Below are 18577 nucleotides of genomic sequence, written 5' to 3' on the forward strand. Positions count from 1 at the left end.
GAACCAGAGGAAGCAAAGAAAAGAGTTTTCTCAGGAGATTAGAAAGAAAATTATAGACAAGCATGTTAAAGGTAAAGGTTATAAAACCACCTCCAAGCAGCTTGATGTTCCTGTGACTACGGTTGCACATATTATTCCGAAATTTAAGACCCATGGGATTGTAACCAACCTCCCTGGAAGTGGCCACAGGAGGAAAATTGATGACAAATCAAAGAGACAGATAATATGAATGGTAACAAAAGAGCACAGAAAAACTGTGTCAGATCGCACCATCCGTCATTGTTTGAGCCAAAGTGGACTTCATGGGAGACCAAGCAGGACACCATTGTTGAAAACAAATCATGAAAAAGCCAGACTGGAATTTGCCAAACTATATGTTGACAAGCCCCAAAGCTTCTGGGAGAATGTCCTATGGACAGATGAGACAAACATTAAAGTTTTTGCCAAGGCACATCAGCTCTATGTTCATAGACAGAAAAATTAAGCATATCAAGAAAAGAACACTGTCCCTACTGTGAAACATGGAGGAGGCTCTGTTATGTTCTGGGGCTGCTTTGCTGCATCTGGCACAGGGTGTCTTGAATCTGTGCAGGGTACAATGAAATCTCAAGACTATCAAGGGATTCTAGAGAGAAATGTGCTGCCCAGTGTCAGAAAGCTTGGTCTCAGTCGCAGGTCATGGGTCTTGCAACAGGATAATGACCCTGACCTGACCTAAATCCTATTGAGCACCTTTGGAAGGAGCTGAAACATGCTGTCTGGAAAAGGCGTCCTTCAAACCTGAGACAACTGGAGCAGTTTGCTCATGAGGAGTGGGCCAAAATACTGAGAGGTGCAGAAGTCTCATTGACAGGAATCATTTGATTGCAGTGATTGCCTCAAAAGGTTGTGCAACAAAATATTAAGTTAAGGGTACCATCATTTCTGTCCAGGCCTGTTTAATGAGTTTATTTTTTTTATAAATCTATTGAAGCATGGTTAAAAAACAGTGTCTGACTTTCATTGGTTAATTTTCATAGAATTTGTATTTCTTATCACTTTTGTCAGATTCAAGTTATTTCTGTGACCATTGTAGATTTTTCTTTCTTTAACCGAAGAGTACCAACAATTTTGTACACGTGTGTGTGTGTGTGTGTGTGTGTGTGTGTGTGTGTGTATGTATGTATGTATGTATATATATATATATCAGAATTTCATGATGTATGGACTAATAGAAATTCTCCAAAATAACATGGAATAAAATGTATAACTGTTCCAAAAAAAAAAACTGTTTAGGCTTAGTCTCCTTCAAAGTTTAGCACTTCTTTTAAAATTACAATTTTAACAGATAAAACATAATGTGTTTATATTTGCAATGTCACATTTATTTATTGCTTTGCAATCTTTTAAATTCAGTAAATAAACAGTAATTATGCTTTAGCAAGTACAGAAGTGTATCTGTGTAGTGCATGTGAACTTATTTACATTCACTTCATCAACAGTACATGTCATTTTACTACAGTTGCCCAAACATTTACATATGACTGTGAAGTTCTTGGATTACACAGTTAGAAGTTGATTGTCCAGTCACCTTAAAAATGACTTCATGTAGTAGCAAGCAATTGAATGGGGTTTGTTTAACTGAGATTATCATTTTGAAGCAAATAATGGTTCGTTCAAAGTAGAATAAAGACATTTACATACTTTACATAACATGGGTGTAATAGGTTATTTAAATGTTTTTTTTTTTTTTCAATGAAGATACAGCCCTGTGAAATGTTCTGTCAGATTCAGCAATGAGTTGCTAGTCTGAATATTATGTAAATAAGCAAGCTGAAAGAGCCACAGTATGGAAATGGAAAATACTGTAATAAATAAGTACTGTAAGTAAATATTTATTTATAAATAAAACACAAGACCTACTTGATGTTTTGGAGAGCTGTTACTGACCCAGACGTCTAGAACAGTTTGGTTCTTGTCAAAGTGTTTCAGATTTTTATGCTTGTCAATTAATGTTGTGCTATATTAGCATAAGCACTCCAAAAAACAGGGGAATGGCCATGTGAATGTTTCATAATTCAGTAAATAATTATATGTCATGTGTTCAAATCCATGATTCTAGCAGCTCAGTTTTGGTAGATAAAATCAGAACTTTTGAACAGTGTGTCATTGTACTGTAGGGGTAGAGGTAAAATAAGTAAACAGAAATCAAAGTATTGTTGAGTCATAAACCTCATCTACATTGCTATATCTACAAACAGTAGGTGGCAGTATTAAAAGGGGCAGTGGTGGCTCAGCGGTTAGAGCGCCGGGATATCGATAACAGGGTTGTGGGTTCGATTCCCGGGCTCGGCAAGCTGCCACTGTTGGGCCCTTGAGCAAGGCCCTTTACCCTCTCTGCTCCCCGGGCGCTGGAGTTGGCTGCCCACCGCTCTGGGTGTGTGTGTGTACTCACTGCCCCTAACACGTGTGTGTGTGTGAGTGTGTGTTCACTACCAGATGGGTTAAATGCGGAGGACACATTTCGCTGTACAGTCCACACTGTACAGTGACGAATACGTGCACCTTTAAAAAACAAAAAAAGAGAAACCTTTAAAATAAATTATATTTTGACAGGACAGTGCTGACTGTATGTTGTTATGGAACATCTATGTAGAAACTGGCCATTTTTATTCTTCTTGTTCTGTCAGTTAATGTTCTATCTTTTTTTTTTAATGGGATGTTTTTCCTTGCCACTTTCACCACTGGCTTGCTCAAAAAGGCTCTGACCTACATCTCTGTAAAGCTGCTTTGTGACAACATCCGTTGTGAAAAGTGCCATGTAAATTAAATTTAATTCAATTGAGTTGAATGAAACTTCTATACAGAAATCTTTCTCACAATCAATCTGGTAGGTAATTGGAGGAAGCAAAAAAGGAGGAGCCAAAAGTATTTAAATATGCACATAAATATGTAAAAGTATGCCCATGTACTTCAAAAGGTACTCAAAGTATTATAAGCGTAACATTTCTATTCATTTTAAAACACAAATGATCACACCACACCACTCTGGTCGTTTAACACAACTGTAACTTTTAATTCAAATACAAATGATTACATTAATAGAAAAATGGAAGTGGACCTCCTCCTCACTTCTTTTTGGTTGCTGTGGGGGTGATGGACTTGCAGCAAGAGCAAACCACACCCAGCCACTTTCTGTAATGCTGCCTCACCTGAAAGAAAAGTGTTGAGAAGACTAAACATTTTCCTTTCAAAGAACCCATTTTAGTGCTATATAGAACACATTTACTATATAGAATATATGTTCTTCTATAGAATAGACTATATAAAATGTATAGACTTTATCAAGAACATATATTTCAGTTTGATTACAGGGTTGTGTGTCTCTAAGTTGCTACGGCTTGAGCAAGACCCTTAACCCGGGACTGCAGTATTGGCTGCCCACCGATCCAGGCATTTGTGCTTATAAGTGCAGCAAATCAACGTAAAGTGAGTATACGTATTCGTTTAACCCTTCATGGATATTTTGAACCCTGACTGTATAATTACACTGACCCTGTATTGATTTTAGAAATCCCCAAAAATATCAAACTTGTCCATTTTATGCATCTTATACTTCCTAAAATGAATTAATATCTATTTGACTCATCAAAACTAGTGGGATGTTGGGAGAATGTTAATGGACTGTTCTGTATAAACTGATTGGAAACATTAGAAATCCCAAAAGGTTCCGTAAGTGATGCATCACCTCTTCATTAAGAACACAGTGGACCAGAAAGATGAAGGTACCCTGCTGGGAGTTAAGGAACACGAAGACAATCTCCAGAACATTGCTTCTATCTGTGAATAATCCCAGACTCCAGGTGCAGCCGAGGATGATGAACTGGAGCAAGGTTTTAAAGACAAGAATTCTAGAGGGAGAAAAAGAGAGAGAGCTTAATGATGCAATGATGGTAAATCAGGTGAGCTGCTGCTGCTGCTGCTGCTGCTACTGATGGAGCTGAACACATCCTCCACGCTGTGCTGGCTGGATTGGGGGGCGTCCAGGAGAAACCTGGAGGAACCGAGCTCTGTTCTTCAGACTAGCTCACCGACAAGATCTCACTACTTTCTTCAGAATGAGAAGCTCTAGTTTCTCCTTTTTACTGGATCTATGTTCACCTGCATCTGTCCTTATACAGGAAAATTACTAAAGGTATTATTTTTTCTTATTGCTGAGAGAATATATAATAAATATATAAATGAAGGCATCAGTATGTGTGTGTGTTATGTGGTTACCGGGTCTCTCTGAATTGAGAGACCTCACACTTCAGGCTTGCCAGTGCGTATTTGAGCATTATGATGATCACAATGAACAGGAAAAGGTTGGCCTGCAACATATGAACATTATTATTATTATTATTATTATTATTATTATTGTCATGAAAATGAGAAATTGCATAGGAAGTAATCGAAACTAATCAAAAAATACAAATGTGTGAATTTCTGTCAATTTTGAAAATATAAACAAGTGATGAATCCTCTACAGAGACACAATTCAGCACAATTACTACTTATTTACTTTATTTAATACTAATTGTAATAAAGTCGGAAAATGTAAACATAAAATGAGTCCGCTAATGCACATTTTACATGTTATCCTATATCAATAATTTAGTAAATGCATAGAAATTGCATGTGATGTATTTTCAGAAGACATCTACAGGAATAATGTCATAAGTTTCCTCTAGAGGATTTTTTCACTTATTTATACTTTAACAAATGACCTAAACATATGATTTAACAAGGTTGCCAAGATATTTGCACATGCATATGGTTGTACATAGCGTAGTTATCTCCAACCAGAATTATTATTAATAATAAGTTCACAAGAAGCTGTGTGAGACTGTACAGAATGATCTACCAGCCAGGATAGGACCTTGAGGACACTGTGAGATAGTGAGCAAACCTAGAGAGGTCTCAGGAAGTAGGACTTACCACCAGAATGACGCAAACAGGAGCCAGGAAACTCCAGATGAAGTTCTTGTCTGTCTTAAGCCAGCATCTACACAGAACAATGCCCAGAAAATACACAAGGAATTCAGATGTTCTTAGATGATCACATGTTCAGGTCTGAGAGATTAAACTAGAGGTTACAGCACACACTTTCTGCTCACACTCACTGTTCACTGCCGTATCCTTCAGGAAACAGTCCAACAGACACGCCCACCACAACCAGGGGAATAATGTATCCAATCACGATCAGACATTTCCAGCCGAGAATCTCCTTCTGCTTGGATCTGATCTTTGTGAGGTTCTTCACTGAGATGAAGAGCAGCACAGCTTCAATGAACATCCACACAAAAGCAGAGAGGAAGAGGAAGTGCAGAACACCTGCCAGCACTGCACACAACAACTGGAGAGAGAGAGAGAGAGAGAGAGAGAGAGAGATCCTTGTGCTTTTAACATACAATATATAGACAAAAGTATTGGGACATTTGCTCATTCGTTTTTTTCTTCTGAATTAAGGGGTTAAAAAAGAGTTTATCCTGCATTTCTGTACATTAGATTTTCTATAAGACTAGATATTGGAGGAGCATTGCTGTGAGGGTTTGATTGCATTGAGCGACAAGAGCATTACTGGGATTAGTCAGGATATTGGATGATCACAACCCCACCTCATCACCAACTCATTCCAAAAGTTATGGATTCTGCATCATAATTCCATAGAGAACAGTCCCACTGCTCCACTGCTCAATGCTGGGGGGGCTTTACATTTGGACATATATGTAGCTATAGTATGTCAGTTGATGCAATCTGATTGCACTTTAACTCTTAGTGTAATTATGAGTGGGTTGAATAGGAGGTTTGAGTCACCACATGTGTGGTCACTGCTGTTCATTCTTGTTATATGCCACATTTGAGAGCCCAAATGCATCAAATGCTATTTTCATTGTTAATATCCAGTAAAAAAATATTGTTGAGAGTGAGACATAAAGGATGTCTATGCTATATGATGACCCACTGAACCCCCGCGGCTGGGGATCAAAAAACCTTACTCCGGGAATAAGTTTGGAGGTTAGTTCCAGGTGCTATCACAGGATGGTCACTCCAATTCCTACTCAGCACCAATTGGCTCAATGGCTAAACTGCACAGGGTGGTGGTCATCAGGAGGGTCAGTCCATTCTGTATCAGTGGGAGTACCAGGCTGTATCCTTTGTGCACCTCATAAGCCTAGATTGACTTACTGTTAGTAACAGAAATTACAGTATAATCTTTACAAAAGCATGTCTCTAAATCTGACTTTCAGACCAAGTGCCAGCATGACAGCTGTCAGCTATAAAAATTGAGCAGCACTTTTAGGATTATTTGAACTATTTGGAAATTTGTCATTTTACCATTGATAGATTTCTAGGTCCAACATTGAGCTATTTAAAGATACAATTTCAATGACACTTCCAGAACTCTTTTTCTATTGGGGCTTTAGGTGGTATTTTTGAGCAGATACCGCTAGAAAATGTCTACTAACTCTTTATGGAATGGGATAATGAAGATGAAATGAACAGAATTTCATTTTGAACAGTGTCTACTGAGTTACATTCTTTCGATGAAGATGTACACAAGTGATTACACTCACCTTATGAGGTTTAATGTGCTGAATGAGATTCTGAGTGATCAGAAAGAGGAGGTGAGCTAGCAGCAGGCTTACACACAGGTTGATAAGAGCTGTGTTGGTCAACCTCGAGCCCCGCAGACAAAAGGCAATGGTCAACAAAGCCAAGCTCAGGAACACCAGACCAACTGCCACAGCTATTAAGCTGAGCAGCTCAGCAGCCCCGAATTGGTTTCTCTGCAAATCAACATACCTTCAGGAATTTAGCCATCAACAGTTATCCACTGGTTTACAGTCAGTCAGAATAGAGCATTAAAGAAAGTAATTTGTGTTGATTATTAGTTCAAAATAGTTAATCTGGTTGATACAAGAAGTAGGTCTAGATCATCAATTTTGAAGAGGTGATTGAGTGGCACACACAATATTTTCATGTTCAGAGCATTAAAGGTTTTCATGGAACCTTCCTGACCTTACTGAGAACCTGCTGCTCTAGTTATCATAATCCCTCTTCCTCATCATTGTTTGCATCTGTGTATTGTCTATTGTGTTTCTTAGTCAAACGCATAAAATAAATGCTGAGCAAAGTAAAATGATCAGCACCTGCCATCCTATGGTGGTGAAAAGCTCACCAGTCTCTCCTAATTTATACATGTTGTTGGTAAAAGCCAATCAAAACCTACATGTAAATAATATGCTACTTCATAATATCCATACATAATAGGAAAATCTGGTAAAATGGACTGACATGCTAAATATTTACACACATTTTTTAGGTTGGATTAATCACTTATAGCACTTGTATAGCAGACATTATGGCTCTGTCCTTCTTAATTGTTTGATTCCAATATTCCAATATTCACTTTTTCATTTTAGGATTGACTTATTAACATAACAGAATTACAACATTTGAACCATAAAAATACCTATTTGGTTTACAGAATATAATTTCCATTTCAATCTATCGATGCATTGATTTACAAGTGAAGTAACTTATTAAATTACACTTTCAGAATATGTGAAAAGCACCAAATCACAGTACTTAGTTTAGCTAGTCTGAAAAACAAAGCTTGGTTCCAGGTTTCTCCTAGCCGGCCCCAGTCCAGCCAGCACAGCGTGGATTTACCAAACCAGGTGTTGATAGGAGGAGAACTCTAAATAATACTATTTAATAATAATAATTTAGCAATACTACTCAATTGAGAGAGCTTGTGATATGTTTTAATGAACAAAGTGATGGAAAACAATAACTTTTAGTGATAACACTTTTAGTGATAAACACTTACTGCCCTGTTAAAAAATTTATTCTAATTATTATTTAAATTTTCACAGGTTTCTAGAACTTTTGCACATTTCCCCCTAATATGTACCTGAGTTACTCCCTTCGTTTTCTATGCTGATCACTTACCTGAACTGGCTTAGACTGCATGATAATAGCATAGGTTGACAAATGAGCACAGGTGCATGTTGTGTAGTTTCTGTCCGTGTACGTGATGTTACATTCATCTATAACCCATTCTGTTTCATTCCAGTACACACAGGAAAGAACTCCATCTGGCTGTAACTCCTTTCCAAAAGAGACAGAAGAAAAAATCAGAAAATATGAATGTGGATTTACTTTCATCAGTTTGTATCTCCTAAACTTTGATTTGTTAATGAACTACTACTACTACTAATACTACTACTACTACTACTACTACTAATAATAATAATAATAATAATAATTCACTTGTAATTTAAGATGTTGGTAATAACAGTTTCAGTTACAGTATCTGTTTAAACATAAATAACTCACTGCAATGTGTTTCAGAGTGAAGTTGACTGGTTCAGTGAGCTGTGTGTTGGAAGTTTTGGGCAGTGTAGCCGACACCACAGTGGACATCATGGTTTTCACTGTGTTGCTAGTTGCGTTGAAGAGGTTGGGGCTTAGCATGCTGGCCATGTTAGTGTACTTAATAAAGGCCACGGCAGCTGATCCTGAAATTAAGTTAAAAAACATACAATTAACAAATCCTGTAATTCATTATAAATTATACATTACAGCTTTCTAGATTATAACTAACATTGATACTTAGATTATAAACTAAGTCTTAGTTAGCAGCCACAGTGGAAGAATGCTAGTGTAGGGGTTGTGTGGCTCTAGAAAGGGGACAGTATGATCACATTAGGCAGTAGGTTTAGGGGTTGATGGGGCAGATTTATTCAATGCACCACTACATTCATTATGACTTTTAGAGCAAATTGCATCACAGTAAGAAGTTTGCAAATTCATTAATGACAATATGATAATTTGTACTGAATATCATGGCAAACATCACAACTGCAATTGAGAAAAACTTGACTTGAATTTCTTGTAAAGGATTTCAGGGCATGTTAGTACAGAATTAGGTATGTTAAATGGATTCGCCAATCATAATAAATAACATATTTGGACAGAGAATAAAAATCTGCTATTCTGTCAGAACTTCAAATAATTAAGGTAATCCAATTTTTGTCTCTAAGCAGTTTGTGTCAAGCACTAAAACTCTCTGTATATCTGGACACTTTTTCTTTCATTTTTCTTGTGTTCGCAAAGGTTTATGTACAGTTGACGCCAATTGAAAACTATGGTTACAATTAATGATGTTTGTTTTTATTGTTATAAGATGGCACATGATTATGTCTATAAATAAATCCAAATACACAGCAAGTTGCGACAGAGTGCACATATATTACATATTTAGGAAAAAATGGAAGTTTCAAGACAATGGCAGTGTGTTTGTCTGAAAATGTAATTGCTCATGACAAATTTTGTGTTTGAAATTATAATGTTTGATATTAATATAACTTAGAGGAAGTAGCTGTTTTCCCTTTAGTCAAGTCAAGTCAAGTCAAATTTATTTGTATAGCGCTTTTTACAACTGTTGTCGTCACAAAGCAGCTTTACATAATTATTACTTAATAAAGAACAGAGACAGAGAAGAAAGAAGAAATAACATGAAGCGTCAAAGACCACCGTGAGCAAGCCAACGGCGACAGTGGCAAGGAAAAACTCCCTCAGAGCTTGAGGAAGAAACCTTGGGAGGAACCAAGACTCACAAGGGGGACCCATCCTCCTCTGGCCAGACTGTTTTAAACATTAATGATAAAAATTACCAAACCAGGTACAACAGAAAGTTAATAGTTGTGATATTAATAGTGTCAGACAGGCACGAGTCCATCTAGGTTTCAGCACGGCCACCAAACAGGCAGCAGCGGCTGGTGGGTGAGCCATGGGTGGTGGCGGGTTGGGGGGGGGGACCCGCTGGCTGGACTGGTAGGTGGCAGCTGGTTAGATGCAGGTAGAGGGGACCTCAGCGGGCAATCTTCCTGCAGATCGGGCTGGGTGGCCATTTACTCGGGGAAGGTAAAGAGAGAGAAAGAAGCCAGACATAATGCTACACATGTGCAAAGTTAATCTGTTCTACAGTTACCATTGTTGTTTTTTGAAATTCCAATGAGATCAATATCCATGGTAGCACTTTCTGATCCGAGCTGAGTGATGTTACTGAAGTTGGCATTAGGTCCAACCACAAGGACTTGAACATCTGAAAAGACACAGCCCACAAGATGTTTCTATTTTTATTAAAAAAAGCAACATATCCCTAATATTGCTTTTCAATTAAAAATGAAGAATCCTTAATTGAGAACATTAAAAAGGAAAATAAACAGCATTTGAAGCCAAGAACATTATATATGTTCAAAGGACAGTAAAAGTATAAATTATTTCTTCTTGCAAAACTATTTGATATTAAAATGGTCAGTTTAAAAATATTTTAGCGTATTTTAGCTCCACAAGGAATCTTCAAACAATCTCCATCTGTACAGAACTGCTTTCCAACCTCTCTTTATCCTTTAAAATGATCAGGATGTTCTTTTGTTTCTGATATTTGTGCATGCCCTATGCTTTTATTTAATGTCTTGCACTGTTCCTCATTCAAGGAGCACATTCTATGCCAAGGATTCATGCTTAAAAATAATAGTGCTTCAAATGGCTTTTTGTGTGATGCCAAGAAAGAAACATTTTTGCTACCATAAAGAACCGTTATTGTAAAACAATTAAGGTGCAAAGAACTTTTTGAAGGTTCAATAAAGTGAGGATAAAGGTTCCTATTATTGATTACATTATATTACTACCCAAAATTGTTCCTAGATTTACTTTTTTAAATTATGCTTTGTAGTTCTCTTATTTTTTAGAAGAGTATGTAAATGAATTCCAAATAATTTATATGTTTACTGTATGTACTGGTACATTTATAAACATATCATGTTAAAAACAGTTTTCATACCTAAAGTTTGAAGATCGATTCTTGTTGTGTTAAAGGTGTCTGTTTTCCTCACCAGTGTAGATGCTAGTTTCTCAACAGCATTCAGTACTGCATTACCATGTGCTGGGTTATCATCAGTTAAGCCTTCCAGAGTATTTGTATAATTCTGTATCCATTCCAAATATTTTTCCACACTCTAACCAGAAAGATAAATATTACTACTACTTCTACAAATTTACAAGCCATCAGTCCATCGAAGCACTTATACACACAATTAAGCAATAACTGTCCAAAATACCATCAATAATGTCTTACCTCTCGTGGTAATTCTTGGACTTTGATATTTTGAAGGTTTTTAAAGACTTCCTCAGCACAGCTTGGTGATGTCAGACTATCCTGAATTAAACATTAACAAATTGCTTTGAAATAATTATTTCTGTGCACACCACAACATCATTACTGATGAAAAAGAGGGTTTTGTGTAGTTAGAAATAATTTAAACATACCTTGCATTCCTCTGTTTCAAGAACAAGTTCTGGAAATAGAATGTGAGAGTCACTTGACTTTTTACTTAAATCACCCAGATAAAAGTGCTAACTACTTCTGTCTAGTTTTAGCAGACCTTCTATACTCCTTTTAATAATGGCTGGTTCTACCATCCAAGGCCAAGCTAACTGTACTCTAGTCCAATAAAGCAGTGTATTGACAATAACCTGTTGATAAGCATATCATGACATACGGGTCACAAGTCAATAAATTGTGATACTGTAAGACAGGTGATTTTTAAAATCTAATTTTAGTTACACTGGCATAGTATAAAAACACCATCATATACATAAAATCTGAGTAAATCAGAACAGTGAGATCTGAAGATAGAGTACCCTGCTATCAAGTGGTCAGGGTTTAAACACAACACTAAATGGGCAACTGTATGACACTTGCAGATCCATACTGAGATGCAGTATTGTAAAACATTGCAGTACTACAATATTTTGATGTTTTCCTATACCGCTAAAATCCCGATAGCACTAACATTGCTGGGAACCAAATCCTTAAGCAAATGCAATAAATTTTTTAGTTTGTGCATCTGTCTTTAGACTTTTAATTGAGCAGAATATGCACCTAATCTAACAGAATGTTCTGTGGGCCAGACTTCATCACGCATGGAGATCCCAGAGTCACATTCAGAGGAGGACGACTTCATGCTGGACGAAGGATCTACAAGTACAGTGGAGAACAGGTTGAACAAATGTAGTTCATTTACTGAGAGTTTTCTAGATACTTTGATTGAGTCAAAAATACTACTAAAAAAGTTTAATAACATCATGAAAAAGAAGGATGCAAAGAAAACAAATAAGGGGGTAAGGAAAGATTGGCATGTATAATACATGTGTGTCTCCTGAAGAACAAGTACAATAAATATTCCTACTACACCCCTAGCCTGAGACAAGTAGCGCCACCCAGCCTGACATGTAGATTTCTTGTTCCAAGAATAGTCAACATGGCACATAATGTTCTTAGGATGGAGTCATGTCATTACATAAAGTCATCTTTTGAGCTTCCAAGTAAATTCAGAGGATCATTCTGAATGAACTAATATTCAATTAACTAATATTCAACTTAAGTTTAATCTAAATGATTCTCTATTGAACATAACCATACACCTTACCTGAACCATAACCTCAAGTCAACCCTAAAACTTTAACTCAAACCTTAACCCATTAAAAAAAATAATAAAAAATTACTTGCGTGGATATCCCAAAGATTCATTAACAGCTTAGAGGTTGGTATGACCTTAAAGTAAGATTTACTAAAAGTAAAGTTATGGATATTATTCAATATTTTGTGATTATCTCCCACACTTTGGGTGCTGGGAATGGCATTTAGCAGTAACTTCCAACAAGCAACCATGCTAGCAAATACATAAATTAAAAAAGTGTTTACAAAGCTTAGGAGAACAGTACTTGAGTAATTTTAAGGACCCTAAGTGCTCCTCTGAGGTTTTTTGCTCTCCCTTACTATATTACTTGAAGACTTGCATACCTAAGCTTTATTAACTCCTGGAGGTTTAAGTTTTTGCTAACTCATGTATTTCAATGACTGATGAACAGCTTAGACGCTGGTATTGCTTTTGAAGAAAACAAAGAGTTCAGTTATGGCTGCTATCTAGCAGTTCAATGCTATTTATCATTAATATATATTTTTTCTTTTTTTTAATGCATTTACAATGCTTTTTAATACTTAATTATTATTATAATCATATTATTCTTTGTCTTTATGTACAGCACTTGCCACTGTGTATAAAAGGTGCTATACAAATAAATGTGCCTTGCCTAAACATGTAAGGTTAGGGTTAAGATTAGTATTATGTGTCAGTAAGGTAGTGTAAAAATACTATTATGAGCATGAAGTGTAGAATAAAATTTACTATAAGACTATAAGACATTCTGATTAAAGTTTGTCATAGTTTGTCAAAGGTGTACCATTATTTAGTTTTTACAAGAATAGCATACATTTTTTGATTATATGAATTAATATAACACCAAAAATAAAAATTACACAGAGCTACATTTTAAATATTGAACAGATTTGTCATAAACACTGTTGGTAGCAAATTTACAGAGCATGCATATACTGTAGTTGTATGCATATTGTATGCATATGCGTATTGTTTCATGTCTAAAGCATTTGTAAACCTTAGTTCTGTCCCAATGTCAACTTGTGGATCCCCAATGGGAGCAAAAAAGGAAGATAAGGGGTCAAGGATGGAAATATTTTTAAGAATTCCAGTTTAAAGCTCATCATGGTTATTCTTAGCTGTTACTTACATATGGTGTATGTTCTATTGAATGGGATAAGGTAATAAAGAACCAGTCCTCCGCCACAGTCTAAATACCGTCCACTGTTGCTGACTACATCACAGGTGTTCAGGTCAAAGTCATTTTCACTGATGTTATTCAGCATGAGGCTGTTATCTTTGGGAATGATGCTCAGGCAGTGGTAGACCATACGATCTCCTCCAATACCACTGAAGTTGTACCACCCTTCGGTCAAGTTGTGGTCATTATTTTTTTGGGAAAAAAAGTTACATCCAACATTTTGCCATGGCTCTGATAGTGTCCTATGAGACTGGCAAACATCTACAAAGAAGAGGATTACAATTAGATTTTAAACATTTCATGAGAAATGTCTCCATCTGAACACATCTGTCCAAAAACCCCTTAAAATCAATGCAATCAGCTACTTTAAGTTGCACCCATTGCTGGTGTGCATTTGCAGTGACATTGTAGCAAAGTCTTGCCAATAGAATAGGACTCTCTGGAGCAGATAATCATCATGAACCTATTGGCACTATACTGCCTAATGCCAGCCGTGGGATAGAGGGGTACAAAGCCCCCTAGCATTGAGCTGTGGAGCAGTGGAAGAACTGTGTTCTCTGGAATGATGGATGGTGGTGCTCCATCCACGTTAAAAAAAATCTAGTTGGATTAAACATGAAATGGATCTCATCCAATTCAACCTGGATTTGGACGTTTTAATGCTTATTCTCAGTATGCCAACATTTTATGCAGAATTCATGAATACATTTAAAAATAAAATTATTATTTTTACCCCACTATACAGAATACAGAAATGACTTGAAATTAAACCTGGGCTCTGAAAAAGTATATTGTTTCTAAAAACAACAATTAATCATACAGTATATCATACATATAGTTTTTTTAATTAGTGTTTAAGTGTTATTAAAATGTGGAATTAATTGATCTTCACATGGTTCTTCAAATACTGCACAGAATGTAAAATAGATTAATAAACTAATTTAATTAGTTTATTAATCTTATTTAATTATTTAAATATTTTGACCAATGTTGGCAAAAAACTTTCACACTTTAGTATGTTTATAATTGTAATTATTAAGTGTGCAGATGGAGAACAAATGAACATTAAAATAACAGAAAATCCAGATCTAGAAATCCTTATACTGTCTGAAAATGTTCTGAAAAACTGTCAAAATCTGTAAGATCATTAAGATTCTTGATAGGAAAAGGGAGAGGGGGTGATTGTCAAAATATTTAAATCCGGATTAAAAGCTTTGAAAAACAGCCTCTGAAGATGCAGGTGATATTACCATAATTAAGGCATTCTCCACGTTGTCCATCTCTGGTGTAGTTGTCAGTTGTGCTGCACCATGTACAGCTTGCATTGGAGTAAACACAACAGGTGTAAAAATATCCATTAAAATAGAATGGGAATACACATGGCACTCCTTTAGTAGTGACCCCATCTAGAAAACCAATAAACAGTCATTAGGAAATAAAATAAAGTGAGTAAATATTACAGACAGAGAACACAAATAAACCCCAACAGCTGTAACTTAAAATGATATTGAACATTTTCGAACAACGATTTCAACAGAACTTCATGCGCTTGTTTAAATGAGATGCCATGTGAAGTTTGGCAGATATCAAAAGGGGGTGGAGCCAGCCCTAAATAACTGTTTCTCAGAAACCGTACATTTAATCAAGCTGCATTTTTGTTGGCAGATTCATTGGGTCAATTCAAACCACTTCAAACTTCCACCTAATTAGATGTTTTGCTAATTTGCATAATATGCAAAACCTACTTTTGTGAACTGGTACTAGGGGTTTTGACCAATATTGATGTTTTGTATCAAAATACTCTGTAGAATGTAAACATCAATAATTATCACAAAATAACCTTATGCATTGTAAACAATATAGCCACCATGTAAATAAACATTTCATGTAAATTAATTTCTTCTGGCGCTATTAGTGTAAATATGGTAATTTCACAAGTGCACTGGCCACTCAGAAACCTGAATTTGCATGGTGTTGTGGGAACTATAGTGGTTTAAGAGTATTGCTATGTAATGGTAGTGTTCTTTGCAAACCACGGTACCACAGTACAAACCCAACTGTGACTTTATATCACCAATTTCATGATCAGAATGTCATTCTGCCCGACATCAAATACCAAACCACAAAGTTCCAGGAACAGATGGATTCCCAAACACTGCTTACTCAACTAGACAACTCTTGTATAGATTTAATATATATTAATAGATTTAAAATAATAAATAAATAGATTTTAAAATCACACAAATTCAAATAAAATGACATTACCCACAAACATGAACATTTTACACTGCTCCTATACTGATACTGATCCCTATCACTTCTGAATACCAACAAGCAAGCCTCTAGCTCCCAATACACAAAACCTGCTCGTGTGGGCAGCAATGAAACCTCAACATATTGTGTAGGAACTATGTGCTGTATGAAAAATAAGCAAAATTTCAAAACTCAAAAACTGGTACTTTACTGGAGTCATTGGTCTACGCTTCTCTTTACTCTTACTCTGTAATGGTTAGTAGGGTTCACTTACAGTAAGGCTTGCTAACAAGAACACCCATTGTTCCTATGGCGAATAGAAACACAGCAACCACTGTTGAGGAGATAAACAAACAAAGTTAAAATTCTATCATTCTACACCAAACTGAAACAGGCTTCAACTTGTTACAAGCATATAACATATTTTAAAGCTTTTTAAAGCTATAAAGAATCATTCTGAAAGGTTCAGTAAAAAAACCTCTAATAAAGGTGTTTCACCATTTTATCCAGGCAAAGAACCATTTAAGCAGCATGATTCTATATAAAATCATTAAAAATATATATTTAAAGAAATCTCTCTGTGATGAGATGTAAGGAGGACATGCTCACCTGGCAGATAGGAGCTCATGTCTTCAGTGTGGTCTGAGCAGAGAAGACAGTGGCAGTACAAGTACATCCATCTGCAGGACACTTTTAATGACATCATCAACAGCATGACCAATAGGAAAGCAGGCTGTTTGTAGTCCATCCAGTTAGCTCATGATAGCTGTTATGGTGGTCCACAAAATAACAGTTTTTATAACTGTGTCTAATCTGCGTAAACAAAGGCTTTTACAACTATATCTGATCTGCATATATTCCTGGAAGCCCTCATAAGAGAATCAAATGATGTGGCTAAGATGTATGCTGGGGTCTCTCTCTCTTTTGTCTCAGCATGATGGTAGTTTCTCACATTTTTCCATAGTGTGAATCTGGCAGTTGATCTTTACATTGTATCATAATTTCATGATGAATGGACCAATAGAAATGCTCCAACATGTTGTGAAATAAAATCTTTTTACTTTGAGGTCCATTAAAGGCATTTTGGAGATACAATATTTTTTTGCTGTAGAAGCTTCAGATCTCATCAGAACAGATACAGGTGAACATAAATCCAGTAAAAAGGAGAAGCAAGAGCTTCTCATTCTGAAGAAAGAAAGTAGTGAGATCTTGTCGGTGAGCTAGCCTGAAGAACAGAGCTCGGTTCCTCCAGGGTTCTCCTGGACCCCCCCAGTCCAGCCAGCACAGCGTGGAGGATGTGTTTAACTCCATCAGCAGCAGCAGCTTCCACCTGATTTACCATCATTAAGCCCTGGTTTACATTTACATTTACATTTAAAGCATTTAGCAGACACTCTTATCCAGAGCAACTTACAAAAGTGCTTTGCCATTTACCCAAGAAAAACCTTAGCTAGTTAGAATAGACTAATAGTTCAAAGATACCTCTAAGCTTTAGACATTACTAAGCACAAGACAATAAGGTGACCATAGTACTCTGCTGTTCGTCCAAGTATTCTCTGAAGAGGTGGGTCTTTAGTCTTTGAAGACAGCGAGCGACTCAGCCGTTCGGACATCCAGGGGAAGCTTGTTCCACCACTTTGGTGCCAGAACAGAAAAGAGCCTGGATGCTTGTCTTCTGCGGATTTTGAGGAATGGCGGGTCAATTTACCAAACCAGGTGTTGATTACTAGACTTCCTGCTAGACACAGTGATGTGTTGTTTATCTAAGAAACAGACACACTGAAAATCTTCAGGCTGCCATGATTACACAGCTTGCCCATATTTAACGAAGCCATGTGCAACAGAGCTTCAGCAGTTATTCATTAATGAAAAAGCAGCACAATGAGGAGGATGGAGAGCAGTCAAATTCATATTTTCATATACCCTTCAAAAATCATAAAATGTTAATCATTAAAAATGTGAGTGAAGAGAGAGAAAGAGAGACAGAGCACATGCAAATCATGGAACAGAGCTCACCATAACAGATGTAGGTCAGGTAGGTCTCATCAGAAATGTCTACACTGGCAGATGTTCATCAGCCTTGCTCTACATTGTCTAAGACCACGATTGTACCATTAAAGGCCAGATGTTCTTCAGATGGTGGGCTAGTTTCAGCAAAGCAGCGACACTGACTTAGTTGTGGATGTGGTCGCGTGGTGGTATCAGGTTGCATACATTAGCTAAACACTTTACTAGACATACCTACATGACCAGTCAAAAGTATAGATACATTAACCCTTCCATGGCAGTGAAGCTGTAGTGGGTGGGAATGAAAGCCTGATCAAGAGAACTACTTACATCTATGGGATGTGCATGTGGATGTGGCTTATTTTGGGTTTACAGCCTGTTTTCTTATGTTAATTTGGTGATTATGCTGCAGTTTCATTTGGTTTCTTTCTTTTTTTTTAAACCTATTGCCACCATGGCTAATGCCAGGGCTAGAGGGATATATATCCCCCAACCCCTGCACTATTGTGCTGTGGAGCCATGGAACTGTGGTCTCTGGAATGATGGATGGTGCTCCATCCAGTACTTTTAAGATAAGTTGGGG

The 18577-nt window shown here is 36.7% G+C and overlaps 1 protein-coding gene across 2 annotated transcripts; it reads right to left on the reverse strand.

Annotated features, from left to right (window-relative positions):
• Positions 1-3031: 3031 nt before the first annotated feature.
• LOC140536122 (adhesion G protein-coupled receptor E3-like) lies at positions 3032-16640 on the reverse strand. Of its 2 annotated transcripts, XM_072657769.1 has the most exons (17): positions 16597-16640; positions 16262-16321; positions 14985-15140; positions 13684-13995; positions 11978-12073; positions 11362-11390; positions 11171-11251; positions 10877-11051; positions 10022-10135; positions 8365-8546; positions 7978-8136; positions 6597-6809; positions 5142-5374; positions 4957-5023; positions 4258-4349; positions 3728-3890; positions 3032-3191 (listed from the first exon to the last, which is right to left on the reverse strand). In XM_072657769.1, exons 1-17 carry the CDS (start codon positions 16613-16615, stop codon positions 3108-3110), a joined length of 2235 nt encoding a protein of 744 aa, XP_072513870.1. In that variant the 5' UTR covers positions 16616-16640; the 3' UTR covers positions 3032-3107. The 2 variants fall into 2 exon arrangements, with proteins under 2 accessions (XP_072513870.1, XP_072513872.1); XM_072657771.1 differs by lacking the exon at positions 13684-13995.
• Between the last annotated feature and the right edge of the window lie 1937 nt (positions 16641-18577).

Source organism: Salminus brasiliensis, chromosome 15, assembly GCF_030463535.1.
Source record: "Salminus brasiliensis chromosome 15, fSalBra1.hap2, whole genome shotgun sequence".
In the NCBI taxonomy this organism is placed as follows: Eukaryota; Metazoa; Chordata; class Actinopteri; order Characiformes; family Bryconidae; genus Salminus; species Salminus brasiliensis.